General features: G+C 28.5%; 2 protein-coding genes across 3 annotated transcripts in view; both read left to right on the top strand.

The window, feature by feature from the left end:
* LOC123012911 (protein grindelwald) overlaps positions 1-4,250 on the top strand; it is a 5,728-nt gene extending 1,478 nt beyond the window's left edge. The window contains exons 2-4 of the mRNA XM_044411140.1: positions 2,653-2,718; positions 2,773-2,930; positions 2,978-4,250. Of these exons, the coding sequence (XP_044267075.1) occupies positions 2,653-2,718; positions 2,773-2,930; positions 2,978-3,214 (461 nt within the window). The 3' untranslated portion in view covers positions 3,215-4,250. The remainder of the gene's footprint in view (positions 1-2,652; positions 2,719-2,772; positions 2,931-2,977) is intronic.
* Positions 4,251-6,925: 2,675 nt separating this feature from the next.
* Positions 6,926-15,784, top strand: LOC123012964 (heat shock protein 60A). 2 transcript variants are annotated; one of them, XM_044411215.1, is made up of 6 exons: positions 6,926-7,050; positions 7,389-7,562; positions 7,609-8,134; positions 11,235-11,924; positions 11,973-12,151; positions 15,151-15,784. In XM_044411215.1, exons 2-6 carry the CDS (start codon positions 7,389-7,391, stop codon positions 15,304-15,306), a joined length of 1,725 nt encoding a protein of 574 aa, XP_044267150.1. In that variant the 5' UTR covers positions 6,926-7,050; the 3' UTR covers positions 15,307-15,784. The 2 variants fall into 2 exon arrangements, with proteins under 2 accessions (XP_044267150.1, XP_044267151.1); XM_044411216.1 differs by lacking the exon at positions 6,926-7,050 and adding an exon at positions 7,200-7,324.
* The last annotated feature ends 685 nt before the right edge of the window (positions 15,785-16,469 follow it).

Here is a 16,469-nt window from a genome sequence, read left to right as displayed (position 1 = left end):
TACAAATTCTAGTTTAAAAAAATTAAGTATAGGTACCTTGAAAATTAAAAAAAAAACTTATTTTTTTGTAAAGTAAAGTGCCTTTTATGTGGCAAATATTTAGATATGATTTTAATTTTTTTTATAAAAAATTGTAAAAATTTTTAAAAAATTCAATTTTTTTTGGAAAATTTTGTGAAATTTTTATTAATAATAAAATAAAATTCTTTGATTTGCGAAATAAACATAAAAAAATTAAAAATCAAAGTTGGGCGGTAATTTTGAAATTTGGTATACGGGTCCAGATGTTAATTTTAAACAACTTTTCTTAATAACCGTTTGTCGTATTTAAAAAGAAAGCACTTTACAAAAAATAGGTGTCTTGAAAATTTCCAAGAAATACTTGAATTTTCAAAAATAAAATAATGTTAGAAATTAGTATTAAATGTTAGAAATTAGTAGTAAATTAGTAGTTCTGTAGAAAAAATAATTTTTCAAGTTTTTTTGCTACAGGCTACAAAAAGAAGAAGTTGTATCATAAATTGTAACTTTGTTTAATGTTATTTGGGGCTTTTGTTGGCAAAATTTTTGTACCTTTACTAAACAATTATAAAAAGTATGATTAAATAGACACAAAAAAATGTCAAAAAAAATGTTAATTTTTTTGACAAACAGAATTTTTTCCATGTTTCTGGTACTTTATCTAGAAATTTTTCTCATGGCCGCGATTTCTGACACACCCTGTATTTTTAAGAATAAATACAAAACTTACTGTTTTGTATTTTACCATCAGGTTGAGTCAAAAGAATTATTTTGATGGAATAAACAGCAATTGTTGTATAAATCACTTATCTTAGTTTACTTCTCAAAATTTTTGATTAGTTTGTGATGCTGAAAAATTCATTTATTGACAGCATAATTCAAAATTCTAACGCTAACTCATCATGCATAAAAAATTATGTCAATTAATACGTTACATTTTTGTATTTTGCATAATTAAGAGCATGGGCATGAAAAAATTCATGACCGTACAATTAATAACCGTTTTCATTGTTATTTTTGTATTGTTCATCATCAATATGGAATGTAATCAATTTTTACATACCCAAAATAGTACTTAGCAGTACTCATTAATAAACGTAACAATAAAAATTATGCCCACGTAATCATTTTTTTATGTCATAAATAGATTAAAAATATTGAAAAATTGCATTGTAGTTTAAACACCCCTTAAATAAATGGCAACATTTTTTGTTAATTAATGATTAGGACAGACGATTAATTGATATTAATTTATTAAAATCATTATTTTATTTTGTTGCTTCAGTCTATTAAGAATTTGTTTTTCCTGAGTGTTTCAATATAAAACCAAAATTTTATAATTGATTAAGAAAATCATTTGAAATTTTAGCTAAAATACTCTCTATTAGCATATTATTCGTATTTAAACATCTATGTGGATATTATTCAGACTTTGGGGAAATTTCAAGGATATCAGCAAGTATTGTTTCTTAAAGATTATTTTTAAAGCATAATTAGTAATTACTCACCGGAAAACTATTTCGAATTAAAAAAATAAATAAAAATCCAAAAGTTTATACAACGTGTGTGTATGGAATTTCTTTACATGTGACAACTGACAATCGAAATAAATTAACATTTGAGATTAATTAGATTAAATATTTTTGAAAGCAGAATTTTTTGTTTTACATTGAAATTCCATCTAATTTAGAGTTTTAGCTATGTGTTAAGAGAAATTTTAGAGATTTTGCGGTGCATAAATATGCATAAAAGTAAAAAAATTTGGTGTTAGAGTTGTTACCAAAGTGATTAAAATATGTTGGTTATGTAAACATTTATTGTTTTTTCGTGATTTTAAAATACTAAATATTACGTAACAAAACATTTTATTTGTTTTTTTATTGCACAATTCTCATCAGTAAGGCTTAAATTATTTTTTAAAAGTCTAAGCAAGAATCTTGTTAGATGAACTTATTAGATTAAGTTGGCAAGTTTTAGGTGTGACACGCTGTGTAGATTAATGTACATAATTAACAATGTAAATTTAATTTATGAATTTTGAACAACGTACCTTCACGTAGATAAAATTATCGATCTTGTAAAATATACAGGGTGAATATAAAGTATGGAGCCAAGCATTTTTTAAATCATTTGTCTCCAGAAAATAATAATTAATATAAATTAAAGTAATATAAAAATTTTGTTTTGGTATTATTAAGTTTTAAGTGATTTTTTTGTCAAAATTGCAATTTATGTAAAAATTAAATATAAAATAGATCATAACCTGCAAAAGAAAAATGGTTTTATAGTGCATTGATATTAAAAAAAAGTATTTTTTTATAGAACTCACAAACAAAATTTGAAAAACCACATTTTTATAGCACTTTATCATCAAAAAAATAAATAGTTTAATCAAAAAACATTTGGTTCCATACTTTTCATTCACCTGATAACTAATTAACTAACTTTTGTTTAATCAGTCATTTGTTAAGAATTTTTCATTTAAAACTTTTTAATAGGTATTTCAATAACAATAGCAAATATAATTGCTTAAACAGTAAAAATAAAAGTCAATAATTACCTGAAAAAAAATTCACAAACACATCATAATTGCTAAATTCTGTATTTATGATATTTTGAGTTCATTTTTAGATTACATCCACGATTCTCGTTATGTACAAAAAGAGAACAATGGAAATGGAGACCAGAACCTCCGAGGTTTGCTATTGTAATCCACATTTAACATTTTCATTTTTATTAAAAAAATTTCAGCAACTGTTCAACAGCTTTCCCACATGGTTACAGTCACTCTCACTTTAGTCTGTTTAATGCTTGTTATCCTGGCATCAGTTTTGATTTTTCAAATGTACAGATGGAAGAAAAAGAAAAACATTACATTAACAACAATCAAAAACAAATTATTTTCCAAAGTAAGAGTAAAAATATAGGTGAACAATTCATTATCGTTGTTTTTTAGAAGGCTGATTCAGTCCAGAATAAATCCACACCCGCTTCAAATCAAGTTAAAAACGAAAAACCTGATTTAAGACTGGAAATTTCCCCCGAATCTACTCACTCTGGACATAGTCCAGTTACAGTGACAACATCAATAAGTCGAAGACCGGCAGAAGACAGCACTTTGGACTATGCCTACGATAATCCAGCCATGTCTTCGAGTCCTAACAAAAAAAACGATCCAAATAATTCGTTCTAATTTTACGTTTTATCTTTATAACTAGTCGGGAAGCTGTGCAATTTTAAAAGCTTCTCCCTACTTATTACTAATATAATTATGTTTTTATTATACAGGGTGTTGCCGTTTTTATTGTTACAAATTTGAATAGGTAAAAAGAATATTCAATTTTAAGACAAAAGTTTCCTATAACCATGTATCAAAAAATGTTTTGTAAAGGAAAAAACGTAAAAGAACTTTTTTTTGTGAAAAACTATGGAATTTAATTTTTTTTTGCTGAAAATGGCAAGAAACTTCAGCAAAAATAGTTAGGAGTTCTTTTAATACCAAACAATATACCATTTTCAGCTTAATTTGCTAATTTTTTGGCCCATTTGGGTGAAATTTTATTTGAAAAAGGCAAAACTAATTTCGTTTGCGACCCCTAATTTGGGTATTTTAGCAAAATTTTGTGAAAAAAATCAGTTTTGGCTCAAAAACGTTTTTGTTCGCTTGAAAATAAATGGAATTAATACAATTTTTTGCCTAATTAATTTTTGGGCATTTTGGGTATCAAAAACAATTGGATTTTTACTTAATAAGCAAAAAAACACCATTTTGTATCTAATTAAGAGATTTCTCGGCTTACTTGAGCAAAATGTCGCAAAGGAAAAGCGTAATTTTTATCTGAAAAAGTCAAAAAGAATAATATTTTCGACCAAATTTGGTCATTTTTTGCCAAAATTTTGCAAAATCTTTTATTTCAAAAACATGTTAAACGTTTTAAAAGGTGCACATGGTGGTTTTTTGCTTGTGAATATTTTTTTTTCGAGAAAAAGTAGGTTTTTAGGTCACCAAAATAAATCCAGTAAAACAAACTGAAATAGAACGGTAATTTGAATCTAGTTTGTCTAGTTTTAGATTTTGTGGCCCATTTTAGCGAAATGTTGCGAAAAAAAGTTTGTAGTTGAAAAACATTCTTTTACTCTCGAAAATGTCAAAAATAGCATAATTTTCGATCTAATTTGGTAATTTTTGGGCCTTTTTGAACAAAATTATATACTAAAAAGGTTCAAAAATAATTGAAACGTCAAAAATATTATCATTTCCGATCTAATTTGGTAAGTTTTAGTCTGTTTTAACGAAAAAAACACAGTTTATTAGCTTGAAAAAGCAAAAATAGCACAATTTTTATGGACTTTTCGATTGGTTTGGACAAAATTTTGCAAAATAATTGCATTTCTGGCTGAAGAACTTTCTTAAACACATGAGGAAGTGAAAACTAACATAGTATTCGATTTAATTTAGTGATTTTTTATCTTGTCTCGATGAAGTCTTATTCAAAATATGAGTATTTATCTTAAAAACATGCTAAAACGTTTAAAAAAGCAAAAGTTTGATTTTCGACCAAGTTAACCATTGTTTTTTCGGTAAAAGACACAACAAAACAAGTGTAACATGCATATTAAAAAATTTAACACAAAAAGGGTTAGCTGTATCGCAAAAACGTAAATGAACTTTTTTTTGTAAAAAACAGTAGAATTTAAAATTTTGTTGGTAGCAAGAAACTTCATCAAAAATAGTTAGAGTTCTTTTAATCCTAAATATATACCAAACAATATAAAATTTTCAACTTGCTTTGCTAATTTTTTGACCCATTTGGGTAAAATTTTACTTGAGAAAGGCGAAACTAATTTCGTTTTTGACCCCTAATTTGGGTATTTTAGCAAAATTTTGTGAAAAAAATAAGTTTTGGCTCAAAAACATTTTTATTCGCTTGAAAATAAATGGAATTATTCTATCACCTGTTTAAATTTGTTACTATAAAAATGGAACACCCTGTACACCTAATTGTTTTAATATAATTTCACAATCTTTCTTGCAAATACTCTATGTAATTTACTCAAATTTATTATTTTTAATAATATTTGGATTTATTGTTGGTTGAAGCTTTAATATTCGTACTTAATAGTTTTTTTTAGAACCATTGGAAGTTTACCACACAAAAACGAATAATTTTTGGAAATGATATGTTTGTAAAGTTGATATATAACATTTTATATCAATAAAGCAAAAATTGATATTTATCGAAGAAATTATCGGGTGGGTGTGGTAACTATTTTGTAGAGTCGTACCTAGTATTAGCCGCATTTAGCACTTTTTGTATCTATAAAATACTTATTAAGTTTTTTTAGTTTTTAATGAGACCATCCATACCATACATTCCAGTAGGGCTAGGTTTTTTAGTAAATAAATAACATTTAATGCCCTTTGAGTGCAGCTGTAGAAAGTATTTTGATTAATATTTAGTTAAAAAGTGGAACTTAAGAAAATAATACTTGAAAATGATTTTATTTATTTTTGTTATTGTATCTTCATACATCACTAATTTAATGAGTATACTCATTATAAGGTAGAATAATTATTGTGTGATACTAGTAGATAGATGATTTTTTAGTTATTTTGTCAAATCTATAATGTTATTTCAGTTAATTCCATACTATTATCATTTTCTAAAAAATTAACATCACATTGTCACTTATACTCGTAGTTATATTTTATTATGTTGTAAGTTATCACCCATTTATTGTATTTAATTAAGTTTATGTTTAGTTTGTGTTTTTTGTTTTTTTTTTTTAATTAAGAGTTTTCTAAATCTCTTAATTTGCGTCCAACAATCCGTCCAACTTATTTTAGGTTTGCAAATTAAGGAAGCGATTCCTTAATATTTGCATTTAGAATTTTAGTTATTTAGATTTTAGATAAAAAAAGTAGTGTTTTCGTAAATAGATTTGAACATTTTGTGGAAACATTTCTCTTAAACTTGCTTGATTTTTATTAATTGCTACTTTCAAATCGATTTTTGAAAAAATGTTTTTCGTCACTTAATTAAAAAAAGTTTACAGTTTTTTTAATAAAAAATTGACAAAACTTTTGGCAAATTTTGGAAGTGTTTCTACTTTTATAGGAACATCCTGGGCATAGTACTTATACAATTATATTTACATATTATGTTAATTCAAGATATTATTATTAATTACAAAGTAGCTATTTAGTATATTATATCTAAAACATTTTGGCATTTTGCAAAGTGATTTTAAGAATTGTAAACATAGATCATATTTTTCTAGTTGTAGAACTGATACAATTGAAAAATAAATAAAATTGAATATTCTGTTTTCTGTTTAAATTTGTAACAATAAAAACGAAACAACCTGTATTATAGTCATCTTGGACTTATCATAAATCACCGATTTGTCATTATTGTGCGGCAATTGTAATGTTGGTTGCCAACCACAATGGTGGTCATGAACACAATTTGACTTTTAAGGAATTAAATTAATTAAAATCTGGCATCATTATATGCGTGTTGAGTAATATACTATTAGCACATTTTTTTTAACAAAAGACTGCGTTTGCTATTTTTTTGTAAGATTAGTTTTACACCACTAATTTTCAATAAACTATTAATTAAAATACTTGAACTTTGAGCTCCCTTCGGATAAGAAGAAAATTCTGGACGCTTTGAAAATACACATTTTGTTTTGATTCGTAAATAGACCAACAGATGTCGCACACAAAAATTAAAAAAAAAAAAATCTACCAAAATACACAACTGCAATTTAAAAAAATTTAAAAATTGCAGTCAGGTGAAGTCCTTTCTATTCTTACTTCTGTATTTAAACTTAAAAAGCTCTAGGTTTGTAATAAAGATTTCTTTAATGAGGTACCATCTTTCGGTGAAAAGTTGCAACACAACCTACGATAAGTGAGTGACATATCTCTTTTCTAGAATTTCTAAAAACGTGATCGCAGGCGAACGAGCCGGCAAATAATTTTTTATATTCTAAGTTTGTGCTGTTATTGGATCTTTTAAGGTAAGAAACGTTGCAGTAATTAACACATTTCAATTAGTTCAACTTTTAAATCCTAAATCCTAAAATTTTTCATAGAAATTTGACTTCTCATGAAACACACACGTGCAAAAAAACCGTCTATTGAGTCCTCAAAATTAATACAGTATCGTGTGTAGTATCCTAATTTGCGTAATGTTTCATTCAGTTAAGTTGTAAAATTGGGATAAAATTGTAAAATTGAATTTTTACAGTTTGAAGGTTATGTCACACTCATCGGCCATTTTATATCATAATAGTAAGCTGTGGATTTTGTTTAAAATTTTCACTCAAACGTCAATTTAATTTGAATAATTTTTTAGATGTATCGCTTACCGTCAACCATGCGCTCAGTCGCCCTCCACAAAGCCAACAAACTCTCCCAAATCCAGCGTTGGTACGCAAAAGACGTCCGATTCGGCCCCGAAGTCCGAGCCTTGATGCTCCAAGGCGTCGATGTTCTAGCAGACGCTGTGGCAGTTACCATGGGTCCTAAGGTAACTATTCCATTCAAACAGCCCCATTTAACCCATTCCGTTCCAGGGCCGCAATGTGATCATTGAACAGTCGTGGGGCTCCCCAAAAATCACCAAAGACGGCGTCACTGTTGCCAAAGGCGTGGAACTGAAAGACAAATTCCAGAATATCGGCGCTCGACTGGTACAAGACGTTGCTAATAATACGAATGAAGAGGCCGGGGATGGGACCACCACAGCTACAGTTTTAGCCCGGTCTATTGCTAAAGAAGGCTTTGAAAATCTTGGCAAAGGGGCTAATCCGGTTGAAATTCGTAAAGGCATCATGTTAGCGGTTGAAAAGATCACTGAAACTTTGAAAACCTTGTCGAAACCTGTCACCACACCTGAGGAGATTTGCCAAGTTGCCACAATTTCGGCAAATGGAGATAAGTCAGTGGGGAATTTAATCGCCGATGCTATGAAGAAAGTGGGCAAAGAAGGCGTAATCACGGTCAAAGATGGGAAAACTCTACACGATGAGCTTGAAGTTATTGAAGGGTTTAAATTTGACCGCGGTTATATTTCTCCCTACTTTGTGAATACATCAAAAGGTACTTATTATTCTTTTTCAAAAGCAACCAGCAATACACCCTAGACAAGGTCGAAACTCTGAATAAATTGTAATAAAAGTTAAAGATCATTTCGATAATATTTTTATCCCTTGAATTGTGTTGAAGTTGCCCCAGAAATTTCTTAAAAAGCTAAATATTGTTTTGACTTTTAGACTTTAATAAAAAATAATCTAATCATAATTATTCTATCTGGCTAATAGGTTGTACATATTTACAAATTAGAAAGCTCACAGGTTGCATTTTCAATAGAAATTAAATTTTTATATGGCGTAACAAGACATACAGGATGCGCCATAACTCGCGTCCCAGAGAAAAATTTCAAGTAAGACAAGATACCAGGAACATGGAAAAAATGTTTAAAAAATTCTGTCTGTCAAATAATTTTGACATTTATTTTTTGGCATTTGACATTTTTTATGTCTATTTAATAATACTGTATATGTTTTTTTTACAATTATTTAGTAATGGTACAAAAATTTTGCGAATAAAAGCCACAAATAAAATTGAACAATTTAGAATACAGCTTCTTTGTTCCCTCTTTTAATAACTTATAGCAAAAAAACTTGGAAAATTATGTTTCCAACAGAAGTAAATGAAGTCAAAGTACAAAATTTAAGCCCTCAACTTTTTATAGATACATTTTTTTAAACATTTTTTCCATGTTCTTGATACCTTATATGGCATTTTTCTCTGGGGCGCAAGTTCTGGCGCACCCTGTAATATTCCATAAATTAAAATTTTTACAATCGGAAAAATTACAAATGTATGCAATTGTGGACACGAAATTTTGGACATCAAGTTATGTCAGTTCAAAAAATATCAATGTAAGCCGCGCTTTAGTGTCATTATGGTTGATGTTTGGGTCTAAAATTTGAAAGTTTTAGTTGAAATTTATTTTTGGCGTCGATTTCCTAATACATACAATAATGCCAGCAGTTGCAGTACGTTTTTTACATTGTTATTATTATTTTATTATTATTTTGATTTATTGTCATTTTTATTTAGCTACAAAAATCAAAAAAAATTGCACATAAAGTCAGTTTTACATTTTATGTCAACCGAATGACAAATCGTCCAAAACTCCGTGGCTGTACATCTAAATATCAAATTTACAATGCGCAATATAAAATTCATATTCTTTGGAGGGGCATTTATGATTTTTTTTAGCTAGGTTTTTTTTTTTTTTAGTTTAAAAGTGTGTTTGTTTTCCATTGCAATTTTTTGCCATTGACCACATTTAACATTTAAAACGATCTGTCCAATGATTTTTTTCATAGTTGCCAGACTAAAAAACTATTTGTTTTAGACTTCTGGCGAGCATTTTTTTAAAAGTAATGCACTTTTTTGTATACGCTCTCGAAACAAGCTTAAACAACAAAAAAACAACAGTATTTTATTACATGGTGTTTGTTGAATTTGTTAAGAATTAATATTTTGTAATAAATACCAAAACTTTAAAACGAATCTTTAGGTCTACCGTTAAATATCGTGACTTTTTCATCAATCACAATAGGGCCTATTCTGTAAACATACAATTTTAAACATACACTTTTAAATTTTAAAGGGTGTTTAAAATTTTAAATCACATTTAATATTTCGATGCTATTCTGTATGTATCTTTCCTGTTAAAATTTTAAATACCCCCTTTATTTTTCACCTTTAAATGCTTAATTTTTAAAGGGTACTTTGTGGGTAGCATTTGTAGAATTTATCAGCGTCAATTACGGGATACCACAAATCTATTTATGTACTTGGAATGATGCTTTTATTTTGTTTAAATAAATTTTGTTTTTAATATTTAGTCAATGCAAAGAGCACAACGAAATACTAGAATACCAGTGCACCTTAGAGTTTTAAGTGCATTGTACTTTTTTGGGCATGGTAGTTACCTTACTTGAATAGGACATAGTTACTCGATGTCACAGAGCTAGCCTAATTTAAGTAGGAATATTAATGAGGTGACCAATGCAATTATTCAAGGATTAATTAATATTTGGGTAAAATTTCCTGTTAATGAAGTTGCGATTGTAATTATTGACTGTGCACATATTAAAATTATTTTTCCCCCAGAAGAACACTCTTTATATTCCAGGTCAACCATATTATTGTAGCAAAGAATATTACTGGCCAAGGATTCCAAACATTTTTCGTTTTCGATTTCTTGCTATGCCTACAAACTGAGGCTCAACAATTCTCTTTTTTTTTTGTTTTTTCTGAATTTTCTTATTTTGGATTCTTTGGAATGAGTTTGATCTAAAATGTGCATACCTTATGTGCACCTCTTTCTGCGCTTTCGTCATTTGTGACAATCTTTCTTTAAGCATTTTGAACGTTTTTGACGGAAAATGACAAATAAAACTGGCTTGACATTTTTTCGTAGTCGGCTCATCATCTAAAACCAGCAAAAATAGTTCATTTATAACAAAATAATAACATTTCCTCTACTTAATACGATGAAAGCCGAATATTTTAAAGGGTCCGTTTAAAAAAGATATTTTTAAATGAGCATTTAATTTTATGCATACAAAATACCTTATTTAAATTTGGGGGTTTAAATATTTAAATTTAAAGGTACCTTTATTTTTTAATAAGTATTTACAGAATAGGCCCTAATATCTCAAAAACTAAACACTTCAAAAAAATGCCAACGCATCGGCCTATAGAATATTTTTTTAAATTATCTTACAAAAACGAAGATTGATTACTTGCAAAATGACTGAGTAAAGTTGTTTTCAAGTTCAGCATTTATGCATTTTTTTTCTTTTTTAAAGGTAATACATTTTTTTTAAATCTCAACGTATCGGCCTTTATATTTAAAAAAACCTTCACTTTGATGTATAATAATTGAAATTCTGTTGTATATTAAGAGAGTAATCTTGTTTTCAAAATACTGCACATATTAGAGCCCAATTAATGTGTCCTGTAATTGATTGGGTGTCGGACATGTGCAAGAAAATTAAATTGTGATGACGATACTAATTTTATTATTAGAATTAGTTTTCTTCATAATTTAACAATTATTGTTTTTTTTTTTTAAGTTATGCAAAGCAAAGTAAAACCTTTTTTATGTAATAAATAGGTGCCAAGGTGGAATACCAAGACGCGTTAGTTCTCCTCAGCGAGAAGAAAATCTCATCGGTTCAAAGCATTGTTCCTGCTTTGGAGCTTGCAAACATGCAAAAGAAACCCTTAATTATTGTAGCTGAAGACATTGATGGTGAAGCTTTAACCACTTTAGTCGTCAACCGATTGCGTATTGGTCTTCAAGTCGCTGCTGTAAAAGCCCCAGGTTTTGGTGATAACCGCAAAGCTACGCTTCATGATATGGCTATCGCAACTGGAGGTATTGTCTTCGGTGATGAAGCCAATATTGTCAAACTCGAAGATGTTCAACTATCTGATCTTGGTCAAGTTGGCGAAATTGTCATCACCAAAGATGATACACTAATCTTGAAAGGAAAAGGCAAAAAAGATGATATTACTAAACGTGCTGAACAAATTAAAGACCAGATTGAGAATACCACATCCGAGTATGAGAAAGAGAAACTCCAAGAACGTTTAGCGAGATTGGCTTCAGGTGTTGCTTTGTTGAAAGTAGGAGGCAGTAGTGAGGTTGAAGTTAATGAGAAAAAGGATAGAGTGACAGATGCTTTGAATGCGACTAGAGCAGCTGTTGAAGAGGGGATTGTTCCTGGAGGTGGTACTGCATTGCTTAGGTGTTCTAGTAGTTTGGATGGCCTTAAACCTGGAAATAATGACCAGGCTATTGGTAAGTTTACACGATAGGTGAAACTTGACTAAATATATATTTCAACAGGAATTGAAATTGTAAAGAGAGCTTTAAAAGTACCTTGCATGACCATTGCGAAAAATGCTGGCGTTGATGGTGCGACTGTCGTTGCCAAAGTTGAACAACAGCAAGGTGACTACGGTTACGATGCTCTTAATAACGAATATGTCAATATGTATGAAAGAGGGATTATCGATCCAACGAAGGTAATTTATAGTAAAAATCAGGAGGGTAGACCGTTGCGTCATCAATTTCATTTTTTCATTACCAACACAAAAGTGAAAAAAAATTCTATCACAATGTAAATTGAAAGGATGGTGGCCTTGACATTGACAGTAACATTATTGTCGTCATTGAAAGTCTTTTTGGTATAATTTGCAAGTATTTTTCGTTTATTAGTTGATTTCTTGCTTTTGTTCTGCGTCTTTTAATAATTCCTTACGATTAAGTAACTTCCATGAAATCAGGCATAAATGCAGTTGTGTTAATGTAAAAAATTGAAATAGTGAGGGGTCAGCGATAAAAATTAGCCTTTATTTATTCTACAAAAAATGGGGCCAATCTTATTAAAAAAAAACATTCAAATGCTGTTTTAGTACTTTACATATTGTGTCTGCTATGGCACAAATCACACTCTGTAAATAAAATTGTGATTATTTGAGATTATTTTGAGATTCTTCTTATGGGAATTACAATCTAAAATATCTCGGAAACTAACTGGAATTTTTACTTATTTTTTTTTTTTAATAAAAGATTTGTCTTATATGCAGGGGCCCAATTTTTGTTTTTTCCGAAAAAGGTAGTTATTAAATTTTTATTGAATTAAATGTACTTAATTTTTTTTTTGTTCTTTAATTTTTAAAAAAGTTAGCCCCTATCAAATAATGTAAATAAGTAATACGCAAAATATATCTTCAAGATATTGAAAAATGTAAAAATGCCATAATTGCGAAATAATCCCGATATTTACTTCATCGTTAAGGTTTTAACACAATTTTTACATCAGTATGTACCTTTCTAAGGTAATAAATAAAATTAAAAATAATTATTAAAAATGTAATAAGTAATTTTTTTTTGCTTATGTCGATTTTGTCAGATAAAAATCTTTATTTTTATAACAGGCAATTTTCAATAGTCATTTGTTTTTAAGTGACGACATTATCATGACATTTTTAAGAATTGTGAATGAAAAAACAAATTTTTTACTAAATCATTTGTACAAAAACTTGCAAATTAGTTTCCTGCTTATTGTCAAGATGTCAATAAATTGCACTAAATCTGATAATTACTTAATTTTGTCCGACAATAATAAATTTTTGGAAAAAATATTTTGTTTTGTAGTAGTTCATAAAAATAAAATAATTGGGTGAAAATTAGTTCAGGTGGGTGCAGTTGTGTGGGAAACACGAGATGTTTGTAAGAAGAGAAAGAAGTATAATTTGCAAAAAATGTAGATATTATTGTCACAACTGAAATATCGTTTTACAACAATCAAAACGTTTTAATATTAATTTAAAAATAATTGCATATTTAGATAAACTAACATTACAGAGAAAACAGTGCGATCAAAAAAGTCTTTCTATCATGTAGGCGTTCTAATTGAGGACGTATGTTGCATAGCATTTCGTATGTTAGCTAGATGTAAAAAAAATATTTAATAATTTAATGTTTTCAAAAAATTTTCCAACATTATCTAAAAATTGTTTTAAAGAAAATTGTCAAAATTAACAAAATGTCTAAATAAATGTTTATGTAGTTATAAAATACGATTTGATTGACGACGTGTTTTATGGAATACACTTCTCTTGGCATTTTGTCAATTTTAATATCAGTTTGACAAATTGCTTCATAATAATTTCTGAATTTAGTAAAATTTCTAATTTAATATTAAAATTAAAGACAACTCGAATTTTATAGTTTCTTAAAAATCTCGGACTATCTAATTTTAAACTACGACTTTAATTTTAAATTCGAATTTAATTACGGCTGAAATAAATACAGGGTGCGCCAGAACTCGCGCCCCAGAGAAAATTTTTAAGTAAGGTAAGGTACCAGGAACATGAAAAAAATATTAAAAAAATTCTATCTGTCAAAAAATTTTGACAATTGACATTTTTTATATCAATTTAATGATACTGATGATTTTGTATATGTTTTTTTATTACAATTATTTAGTAAAAGGACAAAAATTTTGCCAATGAAAGTCACAAATAAGACTAAACAGAGTTACAATTTAGGATACAGCTTCCTTGTTTCCTTTTTTAATAGCCTATTGCAAAAAAAATTGAAAATTATTTTTCCAACAGAAATAAATAGTCAAAGTGCAAACTTTAAAGCCTCATAACTTCGAAATTTTTATAGATAAAATTTTTTTAACATTTTTTCCATGTTCCTGGTATCTTACCTTATATGGCATTTTTCTCTGGCGCACCCTGTATAAAATAAAAACAAAATCAAATTCATAAATGTGTAAAAAACCAAGCACCAGATTTCGCTCAGATTATTTCTTTTACTCAGTACTTCAACAATTTCAATTTTAGGGATCTTTTACAATCCTGTCTATCATCCATCCTACGGCTGTACGAAATAATATCTTTTTTACTGTTTTCCACACGTCGATTCTTTATTTTTTTCCTACGTCAACAAGAAATTTACCGTTTAAGGGTAGAATCCCCTTAACGTTTATTGTTTGTTTTCGAAGGATGTAAGATGCAACTTTGTTTTGTAGACGTTTTGTATTTCAACTTTTTCTTTTTTCTTATCTGGAAAAATGCATAAGATCGTCTATAGTTTTAAACCCTTAAAAAAACTCAATGTAAGAAATTACTTTTTCACGCTCTTTATGTTTATGATGATTTTGCATCCGTTTTCTTCTCAACTTACTCAGTTCTTTAGAAAATCGGTACACTAAAAATTCCGAGTTTTAGATACAACATCCAAAAACATTGGAAAAGAATGATGTAATAAATACACTGCAGGTAGAACGTCATTTCCAATTTATTACATTAAATTTTAAATGTTTTTGCAAAGAATCGTACAAAGCAACACTTTCATGAATAAACAACTTCTAACTTGTAGATATTGAACCTAACGTCAAAAAAAATGACGTTTTGTAAACGTGGTGAGGCACCGGTTAACCCCGTGATTTTTTTCATAGTTCTATTTAGCTTCCTGGCAGTAATAATTAATTAATTAATTTGCTTAGGTTGTACGCACAGCTCTCATTGATGCATCTGGTGTAGCGTCACTTCTAACTACCGCCGAAGCAGTAATCACCGAAATACCAAAAGAAGAAGCTCCAATTCCAAGCGGTGGAATGGGTGGTATGGGAGGTATGGGTGGAATGGGCGGAATGATGTAAATGCCCCACCAAACATGAATCCATCACTACTAGGAAAAGACAATTGCTAGTTAAGTTTTAGTTCAGTGCATCTTTCCAAGTATGTGAATTTGATAGCGGCCTTCGCGTCAAAGACTTGCACTATATTTTGACCGAATGTCGGTAACTTATATTAAGTTTGTGTGAATGTGTTTATTTTTTCAACTTCTGATTTTGATGGTTAGAAGAGTTGAAAATTCATCTGCTATGTTCGTGTTTTTGTTACTTTTATAACGCGACTAGAATGAATGAAATAAATTGTGATGTCTCGTAAAATTTCCAAGGTTGAGAAGTTAATTTTTTCATACATGGTCATTTGATGAAAAAATTAACTTCAAGTGATCTTTCGATCTGATCATGTGTTTTTTTTACCAATGCATTTAGATTGTTATTGAACATGTAGTACTGAAGTCTGTAAAAATTACATTAATTGTTAAATATATTATTTTTTACAAATGTGTTTCAACAATTTTGAAGTTTTCCCAAATACACACACTTCGCGCCCGGGAGACATGGACCAAGACAACTTATAAACGTAAAATAAAAAACACATAATAGTATGTTATATCACAAGGTGGAAAAGAGATTTTTACTACTGTCAGATTTATTACCCAAAAATGCAAGGGTAAAGGATATAACCTTGTTTAAAATTTTAATCTAAGTTTTTTTAATCAAAATTAAAAATTAAAATCTTCAAATTTTTTCTTTTCATTCCGATTTCGATTCTAAAACTTATTTTTACAAAAAATATGATAAGTTGAAAAAATGAGAGGAGAGAAGAGGAAAAAAGATAAAAGAGTAGAACAAAATAGAGAAGGGGAAATTTGTTAAATTTTTTAGTTTTGATTATGAATGTGTAATTTTTTTATTTCAAATCTTTTCATTCATATTTCGATTTTAAAACTTAATTTCACAAAAACATCGTAATAAAGTGACAAAAATGAAATGAATAAAAAAGGAGTAGAAAGAAAACAGGAGAAAAACAAAGTCCATAGAAAGAAAGCAGAAGGTCAAAAACAATCAAATAACGATAAATACCGGCTTTTTAAGCATTTCTGAGTTATTTTAGTCAAAATTTTTTATTATAAATGTGAATTTTTTTGTTTTCACTATTTTTTTTATTCATATTTTAATTCTAAAACTCC

The sequence above is a fragment of the Tribolium madens genome, unplaced genomic scaffold, assembly GCF_015345945.1.
Source record: "Tribolium madens isolate multiple individuals breed KSU strain unplaced genomic scaffold, Tmad_KSU_1.1 Scaffold_96;HRSCAF=242;Tcas5.2_LG5, whole genome shotgun sequence".
Taxonomy (NCBI): domain Eukaryota; kingdom Metazoa; phylum Arthropoda; class Insecta; order Coleoptera; family Tenebrionidae; genus Tribolium; species Tribolium madens.
The sequence above is the reverse complement of the archived record's forward strand: the minus strand, read 5'-3'. Positions and strand labels throughout refer to the sequence as shown.